Raw genomic sequence first — 14,648 nt, forward strand, 5'->3', positions numbered from 1 at the left:
AGAGATAATGAAGTTAAAATGAGGTCATCTGAGTGGGTTCTAATCCAATATGACTGGTGTCCTTATAAGAGGAGGAAATCTGGACACAGACATGCACAGAAGGAAGAAGTGGAGACACAGGGAGAAGGTGGCCGTCTGCGACCCAAGGAGATCTCAGACTTGTAGCCTCTGGAACTGTGAGAAAATATGTTTCCGTTGTTTAAGCCACCCAGTCTGTGGTACTTTGTTACGGCAGCCCCGGAGCCTAATACAGTTCTATTCGTAGTAGGAGCTGTCAAACCTCATCAGACAGTCCACGTCTACCCTCGGTGAAGGCTAGTCCCCGGCACCGAGACCAGGAGGAACGCCACCTAAGGAGAGGGGTTTGGTGGCCACCAGTTAGACCAAGGGCCCCCAGAGTGAGGGAGAGGAAAAGGGCAGTGTCTGAGAGGAGGACCTGATTTTTTAATAGAAAATCCTCTTCTGCATTTTTATCACAAAAGCTTTACATGTTCATTGTAGAAATAATAGGAAATACAGATGAACAACATGAAGAAACAAAATATAACTCTGATCTTACCTCTTGGAGGTAACTGTTCATTCATTGTTATAAACCTTTCCAGAACTTTTACTATAAATATATGAATTTACACACACATCCACACACAGCCAAGATGGAATAATTTACTTTTTGTGGTCCTTTATCTATTTCAATAATTTTAGACTTATAGCATCTTTTCTAACGTCTGCTACTTCATTATATCGACTGTATCCTAGAAATGGAATTGGTGGGTGGGAGGCATCCAAGCTTAGGCAGATGTAAAGGCCTCTTGATATCTGTTGCCAACTTGCCTTCCAGAAATCATGTGTCCATTTATATCTGGCAAGTCTATTTTGAGTGCTACACAAGCCTTGTAACTGCTAACTCTTGACTCAGCTGTTCATGGGCTTTCAGCCAACTCCTAGGGAGGAGAGTGCGGAGACCAGAGGACACTGAGATCTGTGCCGCCAGTGACTCGGGACACTGGGGGCTTGGTGTAAGGCCGGGAGGGGTGTCCGGTGCTGGGGGGAGCACTTCCCACCTTAGCACAGCGGCAGGAGGAAGGCACCTGGCGGGTCAAGTGTGCAGCCCAGATGGCAGCTGCGAGCTCCGCCAGGAGGGCCTGTGCTGGGTCAGCCGCTGGGCGCTGCTGGGAGAGCCCGATGTTCCCGGGTGTGAAGGGTGGGAAGTGTGAGGAGGGAACTCCGGGGGCGTCCCTGAGAGTGGGGGGCGGCCCCACGAGCTCTGAATGGGCTGGGTGGGCCGGGGGCCGAGGGAGCCTGAGGTCACTGTGGGCCCGGGTTGTTAATTTTATCCCGCTGCCTGGGAGAATGCAGGTTCTGCTCGGGAGTGCGCACAGCGGGGCTGACGGCCTTTGCGGGCTTTTCCGTGTTAATGGAAGATGCGATTTGACTTTGGTTCTTTGCCCAGGATAAGAGATCCTGGGGGGCGTTCTTAAAAGAAAAGCCAAGCTAATCTTAAATGAAAAACAAAATGTTTTACTTCATAAACCTTGAAATTATATGGCACTCAATAAAACGTGTTGGCAAGTAAGCTTCTGCCACAAAATCCGATAAATAAAATAGGTTAATGCCTCTCGGGAGAAGAACCTGAATTCCACTTATCATTAGATAAGAACTTTCAGTGAGAACCCCTCTAACAAAGATGAGCAATGGCCTCTGATTTAGGGGAGAACAGAGCCTAGCAGAAGAGGAACCGCATCCTCACTGGGTCCAGAAAGGCTCCAGCCCCTTCTCCCTGTGTCTCAAGGTTCCCGAGCACCTGGCCATCTTCGGGCCTTTGCAGGTCAGACACGTCCTGTGCGTCTGAAGCACAGTCCTGTTGACCTGATACGCACCTCGCCTGAGAAATAACGATATGCTGGAGATACGAGTGAAGAATTAACAACACTGTGTCTGACTTCCCTGAAACATAGACTTAGCTGTCAAAGTTGCTTCCAAAAGTAAACTTCTGTACACTCGCCCAAAGCAGGGAATAAATTTCCAAGAAGACAAACGAACAGTTCTTCCCCTGGGGTTGTCTCCTTCTCTCTGCGATTGGCACCGCGGAGAATTAACCACCCATCATCTCGAGCGTACAGTGAAACGGTTACGGAGAAAAGGGAGGGGCTTACCGTCTGCCACCGGCTTGGGCTGGGAGCTCTTGAGCCGCAGCGAGGGCCGGAAGCGGGTGCGGTCGTTGAAGCTCCAGCTCTTCTGCACTTTGGTGGGGCTGCCCTCGGTGGTGATGTCCGTGCTGGGGGACCGCCTGTCGCCCAGCGAGGCCTGCCTGCTCTTGACGCTCTGGCCCCGCGGGCTCGCCATGCGTACGCGCTCCTTGAAGCTGAGCTTCTGGCTGCGGGCGGAGCACAGGGCAGCGTTAGCGCGTTTCGGTCAGTGCCGTCCACCCACGTGGGTAAATGCTCGGATGAAACTGCATACGGCCATGTACTTCAATACACAGAGTGTTCTTAGCAAGTAGGGGCACAGCGATACAGTTTTCCCTTATTGCAAATTTGAGCTTTATTGAACCTCTCTGTTCGCATTCAAGTCCGTCTCATTCCACAGTTTTGCACACCCTTCCTGGATTCAACGAAGCCTGAGACCAAGCACAGCGGTTTGTGCATAATGACACTGGAAAGTCCAGAGAACTGGTTTGGTGTTCGCCTTAGAAACAGATTTTAGATTTAACCTCAACTTTTGAGACCTAAAAAAAAAGGTTTTTTTTTTTTCTGCGAGGTGGGGGGAGCATATCTCTTTGTAATTTCTAAAACATTTGTACGGGAAAATGGGGATGACAGTTACACATGCACATGTATCGCATGCATTTTATACTCCAGGCAAGATTACGATTTCCAGATCCATGCGGTCTCAGAGCGGCTGGCGGCACTGCAGACAATATCAATCATACAACACTTAACACCACGTTCATTCTGGTGAGACAAAAACCACACAAGGTAGAACGAACACAGCTTATAATGAACGAGATGACTGACTGATGGAATGAGATGCTGTGTTCACCAGCAGTTTCCTGATATTCGACAGGTTATTGATTTGCTGCGGCAGCTCCTGGTAAATTGTATCTGTTCACGTTCAGTTCTCAGACACCAGCTAGGCCTGAACTGAGGTCGGTTGATAAAGGAAGTGTTAACAAGGCAGCAAAACACAGGGTGCACCTCCGGGCCCTCCTGAGCACGGGTCGGGTGTGAAGGGCCGGGAAGGGCAGACTGCAGTCAGAGACCTGGATTTGGAGGCCTCGCCTCTAGCTTGGAGATAAAAATAGCAACATAGCTGAGGGACTTTTGTGGGCATCAGATGAACTGTATGGAGCTTTGTGGACCCAGTCTGTTCGTGTTCTTGTTCATTTATAAACTACTGTGCTATTCATTAGCAAGTGATGCCATGGGGGGAGGGATAAATTGGGATATTAACATACACACACTACTATATGTGGAGCCCTACGTCAAGGACACAGGACAAAAACGCCGGAATTAACCGAGCCCCCATAGCAACTGTTGCCATGGTCTCTCCTAATCTAAACTGGACAGCCCCCTGGCTCCATACTAGGCAAAATAATCACCATGTAGTAACCTTGTATCCTCCTGACCAATCACCTAATGCCATCCTGCCAGCAGGAATTTTCTTTGTCCTGAGGCTATAAAGGTTGGCTACTAGCCCACAAACGGGGTCAGCTCTCCCTGGTCTCTCAGGGAGTGGGCCCGCGGGATTCGCAGCGCCCCTCACCATCTCTGCTGTTTGTTCTCAATAAACTCACTCTTTTCTAAAATTCTTCAGGTCTGGACATTCTTCTTCCAACCCGCACTCGGACCACGACATTTTGGTGGCCTGTACGGGGCCATCTCCTCCCCCACCTCCTCTCCTCATTTCTTGGGACGCTCTGTGAACAGGCAAGCTTCCGTGAAAGCAACAGAGGAACTCTGGCCAGGGCCACACCCTGGTGTGTTCCGAAGGCTCCACGGCTCGCTTTGCCCCAGTAACTGCCACCTAGAACGGGTGAGGGTCCCTCTGTCTTCCTCCTGACTGCGGACTAGGCCGATTGATACTATGCGGGCACAGGTCAGGCATTTAAAAGCCATTAGGGCGCTTGCCGCTTTAAGACTCCCGTGAAAGGATAAGGGGGTCAGGGAACAGACCAGGCTGTTAGCGCATCTGCCCCCAGCAAGAAAACTTCCGTGCACCGTGAGGCACGTATTGGTTCAAGCAGAACACTGAGCCCCCTCCCCTTGGCCACCGCCTTCCCGGCAGGACTACAAAGCCGATTCCTCAGCCTGTCTTCTCTGTTACACTTTCACCTTTTTCTCCGTCCAGATTGACTTACAGGAGCCTAAGTGTTGCCTCTGAGCCATCCCAGGAGTGCTTTTCACATTTCAGGGCATGGCCAAGCGGTGAGTCACCCGGTGGGTCCCGGGAATCTCTCTCTCTTTTCTTTCTTCCCTGCCCGAGTTGCATGGGGCCTCAGTCGCACGCTCACGGGTCACCTCTCACGGTCAGACGCGATTGTTGGGACAGTCGGCCCATGTTGTGCCTTAGTCACATGGAGAGATCACCGGGACAAAGGGGACGCCTGTCAGCTGGTGACTCTCAGTACCCCCTTTCTACGGCGTACAGGCTAAGCATGGGTTCTGCTATGTCTCGGGAGCCTCCCTCAGACTCACCCGTCGGCTGTATCCTCAGAAACGGGAAAAATTTGACCCTGAAAATCTCAAATAGAAGAGGCTCATTTTCTTTTGTAACACGGCTTGGCCCCAGTATAAACCAGGGGACCGAGAACAATGGCCTCCTAATGGCACACTAAATTACAACACGATCCTCCAACTTGATCTCTTTTGGCGGAAACAAGGAGGGGACTCAGAGGTTCCTTACGTCCAGACCTTTATGGCCTGTAGTCACCATCCGGAGCCGAGGGACTCATGCCGCATGTGTCTTTCTGTTGCCGCCTTATCCCCCCGGCCCCCCCTGTCTCCCTCTCCAGCAGATCTCTTAGATGACCCTCTACTCGACCTCTCCTGTCCCCCGCCCCATGAACCCCCTGCTTCAGCCCCCGACTCCATCTCAACCCACAGCTCCCCATCAGCCACCCCCTGATCAGGGCGAAAGCCCCTCTCCCCTCCCCACACAAGATCCAGGCCTGCCCAACGCCAGGAAGTAGCAAATGGAGACATGGGCACTATTAGAGTCCATGTTCCCTTTCCCATCGCTGACATTTCCCAAATTCAAAACAAGTTAGGTTCCTTCAGTCAGGATGGCCACAATATTCTTTAGACTCCAGAGAAAACTGGTTAAGATAAAAATTTTTTGAGATTGCAAAAGGGGTTTCTTTTTGCATGTGCAGTTAGAAAAGCTAGTCTGTTGAAATCGTTTTTTCAGAATCCTGACCCTGAGAGAACAAAAATATGCCTAGGAAAAAGTCTGGAGTTAACTCTTATCATGTCCTTGAGTTACAAAACACAGCCCACTTTGCCTGAGACTTCAGCCTTGGGTTAATTAGTAGAACTTCAAGCCAAGGGGGAAAAAAAAAAACAGGCAAAGAGACATTTTAAATCTCAAGTGGAAACTATGAGATCTCTGACGGCCTGGATATATGTTTATGTCTCAGTATGTGTCTGTGTCTTTGGATAATATTGCTGAGGTTAATTTGTAAATGAGCTCCATTTAATTGGCTTAAAAGAAAAGTAAGCACTTACAAATAAAACAATTCTAAAACAAGAAAAATTAAACTAAATTTCAGGTTCACGTGAACTGGGAAATAGTCAATATTAAATTAATACCTGGTGTTAATGTTTTTGTTTGTTGATCTAATTAATAGACATGTCTTGAGCCATCAACATTAAGTATAATACTTTTATTGTGACTAGGTTTAATATAAACTAAATAGGATCTTATTATATCTGTTGCAAATTTGTCAGCAATGAAAATAACTCAATGTGAAGAAACTTTTTTTTTCTTTTTTTTGCAGTACGTGGGCCTCTCACTGTTGTGGCCTCTCCCATTGCAGAGCACAGGCTCCGGATGCGCAGGCTCAGCGGCCATGGCTCACGGGCCCAGCCACTCCGTGGCATGTGGGATCTTCCCCGACCGGGGCACGAACCCGTGTCCCCTGCACCGGCAGGTGGACTCTCAACCACTGCGCCACCAGGGAAGCCCAATGTGAAGAAACTTTTAAGAAAAGAAAAAACAAATGAGATAAGAGTTTTGGGTGAACCTTTTAGGAATAATTATGTTTTAGAAATGTCTACTTAAGAATAATCTCTCCAGATATTCAACAACTTAAAACATTTAGAGTTGTGCTAAATTAAGTGAAAGGATGGAAGTTTATTAAATAACTAGGCCATTTCCAAATAAAATAAGATACTGAAACATTAATTACTGAACATTGTCTTCCTTCTACAGAGAAACAAAAGGTTTGGAACTATTAAAAAAATGTGTTTGGTGCCACACTGAGATATTTTCTATAAGAAAGCACATTCTTAAAAAATTATTATTTGGATGTATGTTTACCAATCCACAGAGTGCTGACATAAAGGACAGTTCATGGTTGCTTAAGGAAAGTAGGATGTATGTTTTTAGTAAAAAAAGGTATGAGGAATGGAATTACATTTTATTAAGAAAAAAGGAAGTAGGTCTAATTTAGAGTTGACGGCTCCTGAATGGAAAAATAAAGTGAGAGATACAGAAAGTGATAGAAAGTTTTGTGAAAAGTAGCCTCTGAGGAAAGAGTTTTATGCATGGTCAGGACTGACTAAGTTTATAATGAATTTAATTAAGTAAATGAATTTTAAAAGTAAGCTGGTGCAAAACTTGAATTTGGCTTTTCTTTCTGTTAAGAGGACAAGTTTTCTTAAAATGTTGAACTGCCTCTGATAACAGATTTTAAATTTCTTTACCTCTTAAGTGATCTGTTCTGTACTTGCCTTTGAAATCTTTTGTTGTTACCTTGGCTAAGTAAATAACTATTGCTTCCTTAAGTGCTGTGCTCCACAACAGTAACCAAGTTACTTTGTTAATTTTATTGTGATCAGATTTTAAACGTGCCTTCTTACCATGCCTTCATAAGTCTTTTGTCATTATAGACACTTAGAGTTTCACTCTAATGCCTTTGCAAAAATGCTTCCTCTTCAAGAAGATTTATAAAAAGGACTTTTGAATAAATACAAGTTTCTGACTTTCGGACTATAATGCCAAACTTGGTCAGAAATTGAAGAATTCTAATGAAAAACCTGATGGCTTCATAAAGCTGTTAACAAAAAGGATTCATTAGCAAGGACTGAATGAACTGGTAAATGTGGTTATAATTTTCTATAATTATAGAAAATTTGCATTCTATCGGAAAAATTACTGGTTTGCATCTGTGTTTTCCAGGTGTAAGGAAAACCTTCCCCTCAAACGAATCCTGACTTATAGTAATTTGGTGAATTATACCTTTGTGAGCAAAATTGAAACATTTACCTCTTGCCTCTGTCTGCTTCCTCCAGAGATGGGAAACTCTTAGGTTCCCAGGAGCTTTATTAGATAAATTAGGAAGGCTACCTCACTAACAGGTACAGAAATCTCAAGGTATTTTGGGAACCTTGAAAAGGGAGGAATTCACCTAGATCTGGTAAGCGAAATCTGCGACAGGCCCTTGGTGTAAATTTCCTAGCCCTGAGAGGTCTTTTAAAAGTTCAGTCTGAGACGCCTTATAAAAATTTCTGCATGCAGAAAGCCTATATGATCAATTACAGTTATATAAATCATCAGGCCAAGCTTAGTGAGACCAGGCTGAAATATCCTTCTCTCTCTGTTAAGAGAACAAAGTTTTCTTGGAATGTTGCTTTTAATAACAGACTATGTAAATTTCTTTGCCTTTAAGCAATTTGTATTTACTTTTAAAATCTCTTGTTACTTTGGTAAATAAATATTATTTCACAATGATCTATGAAGATCTTGGCACACATAGATAAAGTTCATTCTGCTTCTACAAAAATCAACCCCTCACTGCCAGACTTTTGCCATCCTGATGTCCTTAAAACATGGCAACAGTCTATTCCTAAATCAGGGAATTTAAAATGGGTAAACAACAGCTGTCAATCAGTCAGGGCTATGGAAAAATCCAAGAGGGCTGCTTGGCTTTTGCCAGCTCCCTGACAAAGCTCGTTTTTCATTTGATGGGGTAAAGCCTTCCCTGGCTGCAGGGTTAATGCCCTCACAATGAGAAAAAAAAATTACGTTTCACTGAATATTAAATTCTAGTTTTGTTAATTAAGGTCTGTGTTACCGAGACTCACTTCCCGGATAGTCCCTTGATGTTATGTTATATTGCTAAAAAGTTTAATTGAATTATTAAAGGACACTCTAGTTTGTTTCTAAAGCTTATCTCAGTAATCTATTTTCGGATGAAGATCAGATGCCCCAGACCTACAATCAGGGGATTATGCATACTGGAAAAGATATAATTTAAAGGACTGTCTGCAAGCTGGATGGATGGGGACCCGTTTTGGGCTGGCTAAATGGCTTTCTTTGTAACTATACCCTCAGTTTTAATCAGACTAGCCTGGAGTGGGGTCCCTGGTCAGAGGAGGATGAATATGACGTATTGCATGAAGGTAATTTCACTTTATGTTGGGGAAATTCAAGGAAAAATGCGACTAAGAAATATATTAATGAAGACCATATCCCCATAAATAGCTTGGCATTGGGAACTAAACATGTGGGGATTGGTGTGACCACCAGACGCTTACTTAGTTTAACCTCCCGACAAGACTCTCCTCCAAGATATAACATAATTCAACTAACATTCAGGAATTTGTTATGGCAATCCCCCGGTCACACTCATAATCAGTCAGAGCCCGGATTCTCCCCTTCATGTATAGATGATTACTTCCCTGGAGTTTGGCCTTCCCAATCTAATCCTAGGCCGTGGGGCCCCAGTCTATTTCCAGAGGAAAACTCCCAAAAGGTCAGGGCCTGGCTCTGGGGACCCACACGGGGGTATCCTTGAGGGGCACCGGATTTTCATCTCTATGCAGTAACGGGGTCTATCTGGATCTTCCCACACTTTGGAGGGGCCCCTGCACAATGACTGCTGTGGTCCCAGAGGCGACCATTATGACTACAAAGGATTTAGCTTCCTCAGGAGGGGCTCCCAACTTGGGTCCTTCCTCGAGGAGGCCTTAAGACCTGTCCCAGAGAGACAAAAACGAGCCACGGATTGGGGGCGAGGGGAATGCTTATGATAATCCAATTCTTGATCAGCCCGAAATAATATGTAGCATCTTTAGAGGGCTCTCCTGGTTTGCAGGCATACCCCTCTTAGAGAGGAGTGTTCTCCATCTCACCATCACGGTCCAGGAACCTTGGAAGGCTGAGGTACTAAGGAACAGCAGTCAGCCCCAGGCTCTCTGGCCGAGGGGGTTTTACAAAACAGGAGGGCCCTTAGTGTTATAACAGCTGAGGCGGGGGGGTGTCTGTGCCCTACTAAACGAGACAGGCTGCTTCTATAGTAATACCTCCGGCCAGGCTGAAGAGGACCTTCAGATTCTAAAGAAAAACATCAAATTAATAGAAGATTTAAAAGAGAGAGCAGGACAGGCCCCAGTTGGCTTTCCAGCCTCCTCTCCTCTCTGGGGATCCAGATATGGACGTGGCTATTGCCCTTGTTGGGACCATTAATCCTGATAGCCTCTGTTTTGTTGCTTGGCCCCTGTATTATTAACACATTATCTAAGTTCGTCTCCCGACAGGTTCAAAAGATTCAATTCCAGACGGTGCTACAACAAGGATACCAGCCACTTGGCACAAGGACTACGTTGGAACAAGCCGCCTTATCATTCCACGGACTCTCATCTCCCTCCGTAAATACACCCTGACAGAGAGCGGGCACTGGGCCTCAGGGCCCCATGACACCCCGGCCAGCAGGAAGAAGCTAGGAACGGTCATCGCCCCTTTCCCCAGTGACCTGGGCTCCTATGGCCCGAGATGGGGATAGGCAGATAGTTACTCATGAGCAGGGTGTTAAGGGGCCAAAGATTTGGCCCACAAATAAAAAGATGGGAGAATGTAGAGCCCTACATCAAGGACACAGGACAAAAACTCCGGAATTAACCGAGCCCCCATAGCAACTGTTGCCACGGTCTCTCCTAATCTAAACTGGACAGCACCCACCCCACCCCGACTCCATACTAGGCAAAATATTCACCATGTAGTAACCTTGTATCCTCCTGACCAATCACCTAATGCCATCCTGCCAGCAGGAATTTTCTTTGTCTTGAGGCTATAAAGGTTGGCTACTAGCCCACAAAGGGGGTCGGCTCTCCCTGGTCTATCAGGAAGTGGGCCCGCTGGATTCGCAGCGCCCCTCACCACCTCTGCTGTTTGTTCTCAATAAACTCACTCTCTTCTAAAATACCTCATGTCTGGACATTCTTTTTCCAACCCGTGCTCGGACCACAACACTATAGATGAAACAGACAGCTAATAAGAACCCACTGTAGAGCACAGGGAACTCTACTCAATACTCTGTAATAACCTATATAGGAAAAGAATCTAAAAGAGTGGATACATGTATAGGTATAACTAATTGACTTTGCTGTACACCTGAAACTGACACAACATCGTAAATCAACTCTACTCCAACAAAAGTATTAAAAAATCCATTTCCATTTTTACGCCAAAAGAATAGTGATGCTGCTACAGAGTGAGGGGCCCAGGGTTCTCCAGGCCTGAAGCAGTGGACAGGAAGGGTCTGAGGCCCAGTCTGGCTGCAGCCTTTGTGGGACATGGAGGCAGCATTCTCACAGATACGGATTATCCGAGACCAAGTGGAGGCCCTTTCTTTTCCACTTTCCGCCACGTCCACCGTCCCCAACTGCAGTGTGCAAATAGCAGATGTGTTGAGTGGATCTGTGCTGTGTAGGTAACAAGAACAGTAACGCTGATTCTTCCATGCCTAGTTGCTTAACAAATGATGTTCTAAAAAGACACCACGTTGTGTGTGTGTTTACGTGAAAACACATCAAACAATGAACTGTGCTGGTCAGCAGGTCCTGGTAATGATATAAACACTCTGGCCATGCAGCTGACAGCTCCGATCCGAAGGGCAGACACAGCTGAGCGGCCGGACTGAAGGCACATGCAGAGAGCAGGCAGGCGGGTTGACACGGGAGTCAGCAGTTCAGGGCTCTGAAGACAATCCCATCAGGCAAGGCTTTCTCTGTACTTGACCAATGTGTGATTACATGGTGGATTCACTCAGCAATAATAACATCGTAATGCTGCATCTTCTTATTCCCAGGCTAGGTTCTCCATGTCATCCAAAACTCACAACATCTAAACAAATCCTCAAAGGGATGGTGCTCAAAGTGTCTACTCTTTTCAAGCTTGTTTTTTTAATAGTAAAAATTTCAAACGTCTTTTCAGTTTCGGCCAATCTGCTCCGTTATTTAAATTTATGATGATCTGGTTCAGGACCACACCACTAGCACCTTCATTTAGAATAACGAAGGGCTCGTCAACAGAGCTGCCGTTACAAGTGTCCTCACTATACTTCATCTAATCCATCACCTTTTCTGGAACTAACAGACGCTAATTACTATAGAAGGTTGGATTTAGTTAATATCAAATTATCTCTCAAGCTTTCAAGATATCTCTCTTTCCTTTGCCAACTGAAGAGGAAACTAATAAAAACACCATAAAACCATTTAACGTGAAATTTAGTTTTCGCTCTTTTAAAAATTTCAATTGCTAAAAAAAGTAAAAAAATCTAAAATAGGTATCAGCATTAAATCCGCCATGGTTTATTTACAGTAACAAAATATTTAAAAACAATTGCTCCTATAAGAATATTTTTAAAAATTGCCCCTATAAAACATTTAATATTGTCTTTAAGAATTAATGGAAAGTGGAAATAATATTATTTTCTGAAGATTAGTACAATTTAAGGCACTTAAGTTGATATAAATGAGTTCCAGGTGCCTCTTCCCCTTTTGTCCTTCTAAAGTACATGAATGTTTGCCAACGTCTAATGTTAAAAAAATTCTCTAGAACTATTTTAAAGTGAACACAACATAGTACACACTAAATTAGAAAAAAAAAAGATGTAATGTTTTCAGTCTTTGTTCTGACATAATTGTATGACAGTTAAGAATAACATCCTAATCCAGAACTTTTTAGCCAAACAAAATTTCCTTTTCCAAGGAGAGGAAAGGCAAACAGGCAAAGATCTGTTCTTGTGTCCTCCTACAAAAAAGCCACTTTCATTTTTGTTTCTAGTTCGCTTCCCCTTTGGAAATCAAAAGAGTATCTTGATCAGATGACTATTAAACGGATTAGGTGGTTGTTACTGAAAACACACACTGATTACAAATATAGACTCTTCACGAGTCCACTGAACTTTTCATTATTTTTCGGCTTTTTTTTGTGATACCTATGAACATGATTTTTGAGGAAGGTTTACGTAACAGTGTTTTTAGGTAGATTGCCAAAGATTATCCCCAAGAGACAACAAAGAGGTCTCTCTTTGGAGAAAGTAACCAAAAGGTTGCTGTGGTCATTGATGGTGTGCAGCCCCTTGTCAAGTTCAAATGGCTGGGAAGCAGCCGACCACTGGATGATCCCTGCCAGGGACTGGGCGGCACCATGGCATCCCCATGGGAATCCTCTCGGACTCAGAACCCTGGAGTTACTGGTACGCTTAATTAGGGCTTTACCCCTTCACAGGATTAGCATCCTACAAATTCTCGCCTCTGGCACAATATGCCTATGGAACCAGGACAACCCAGTGCGTGCACAGCGCAGCATCGTCCCACCACCAGGAGGCGCTGCGCGGACCTGCCTGTTTGTCCCCAGGGCTGAGAGGGTCCAAGCAGGCAACAGGCAGCAGGGGAATTACGAGCGGGTTGGAAACCTCATTCAAGAGTCCTTAGAAGAGTGAGTCTGAGCAGGGCTCAGTAGGGTGGCAGAGTAACCTGGTCATGCACCTGAGGTTAGTTGGCATTCTCAGATCTCATGTCAGTAGCCAGGATGCTGGTACCTCTGCTTCCATGAGGTGTGTATTCTGAAGAGCTTCTGCTTATGACTACAGACCTTACTAGGAGTGAGGAGACACAGCAGCAGTTACTAGGTGGTCACCACCAGGAAAGTGCTCAGGGGTTTGTGGTCTTTCTTGAAAAACAAAGCCATTTGGCTTCATTGTTTCTCATATGTTAGTACAAGGACTAGTTAAACACTAAGGACAAACTGTAGTTTAATTGTGCTGCTCAGAACAGATCCAGTGCTCTTAATGGTTAAGTAGAAATAATCAGATTTGACATAGGCATTCCAAACGATGGTAGTCTATGTCTTAGCATCTGTTTCACACGAAAATAAGAATATTAATATTTTAGGATATAGCAACCTTTGTAGTAAATAACAATGCAACATAGTATAAATGATGGAGGAGTAAAATATTCCAGAACTTTTAAAGATAAATACTTATAGGAATCAATGAAATAAATAACATTAATTGCTTTGAAATTAAAAAAATTCTTGATTTGTATGAAGCCTGCACTTGTAGTTAAGATACATAACCAGTTGTAAGAACGCATGTGCCAAAAGACAGAAGAAAATATTCTAGGTTGAATATAAGAAAAAAAGCATTTTTCTTGTATTAAGTCTTACTGTGTGTTTTTAAAAGACTAAATCCTTTCCCTCTATCAATAAAGGTGAACAGAAGGAGAGACCATTTAAAAAAAATGTTTTTGAAACAACCTAGCCTTTTGCCAATAAGGATACAAGTTGACTACACTGAGAAAAGAAAAACGGTCTTGTCTTACTGAGTTTAGTTTAACAACACATGTAGATCATTCACTGTACACAGAAGAAAGAAAATGTAAACAGTGGAAAATAAATGCAGAAGAAATATGAACACACAATGTTTTCCATCAGTGTTCTAGATTCTCTCCCAAGACTCCCACTTCTCAGAACCTAATAAAGGCAAGCACACAGGAGCAGTTCCGGCAAAGCACCTGGTGGATCACAGCACAGGATGAAATGTAATAAAAGAGTATCACTTATGCTTTAACTTTTAAGATACCCGTCTTTGAAACAGCCTCACAAGTACCTGTTAAAGCAACTTCAGAGAGTCTACTAGGAAGTCCAGCAGGGTTCTCTTAGTGCCTCATAAAGTGCCTTAAGGCAGTTTAACTACAAAGCAGGCACATAGCCACCAAGTGTTGATTAAGGAGACAGAGTAAAGCAGAAGCAATGAGATTTACAGATAATCCCCAAATCTCTGATGTATGATCTATACCTGTAGCAATAAAAACTTAACAGGCAGGAAGAAGTAAAAGCTTTCTTGTACCATCGTGATGACTAACAGCCTAATCAACCTTGTCAAGGAGGAAGAGAAAAAGGTGAGGATACCGGCTGAATCCAGCTGGATGGGTTTACAGGTAGATTCTCTTCTCAGAAAGTGACAATTTATACCCAAACAGAGAACCATCTAGCTTAAAAAATGAGTTGGAAAAATTACTTAATGGAATGATTAATTAAAATAAACCAATAGACACCATTTACCACCACATATGAGATTAGAACTGTTTTAGTGGGAAGATAGAGGGAAACAAGTGAATGGTGAAATGATGCCCAAGAAGCTG

At 44.3% G+C, this 14,648-nt stretch overlaps 1 protein-coding gene across 1 annotated transcript in view; it reads right to left on the reverse strand.

Moving 5' to 3' along the window:
- KCNQ5 (potassium voltage-gated channel subfamily Q member 5) overlaps positions 1-14,648 on the reverse strand; it is a 196,416-nt gene that overhangs the window by 57,057 nt on the left and 124,711 nt on the right. The window contains exon 8 of the mRNA XM_024731901.1: positions 2,154-2,374. Within this exon, the coding sequence (XP_024587669.1) occupies positions 2,154-2,374 (221 nt within the window). The remainder of the gene's footprint in view (positions 1-2,153; positions 2,375-14,648) is intronic.

Source organism: Neophocaena asiaeorientalis, unplaced genomic scaffold (genome assembly GCF_003031525.2).
Source record: "Neophocaena asiaeorientalis asiaeorientalis breed wild unplaced genomic scaffold, Neophocaena_asiaeorientalis_V1.1 scaffold450, whole genome shotgun sequence".
In the NCBI taxonomy this organism is placed as follows: Eukaryota; Metazoa; Chordata; class Mammalia; order Artiodactyla; family Phocoenidae; genus Neophocaena; species Neophocaena asiaeorientalis.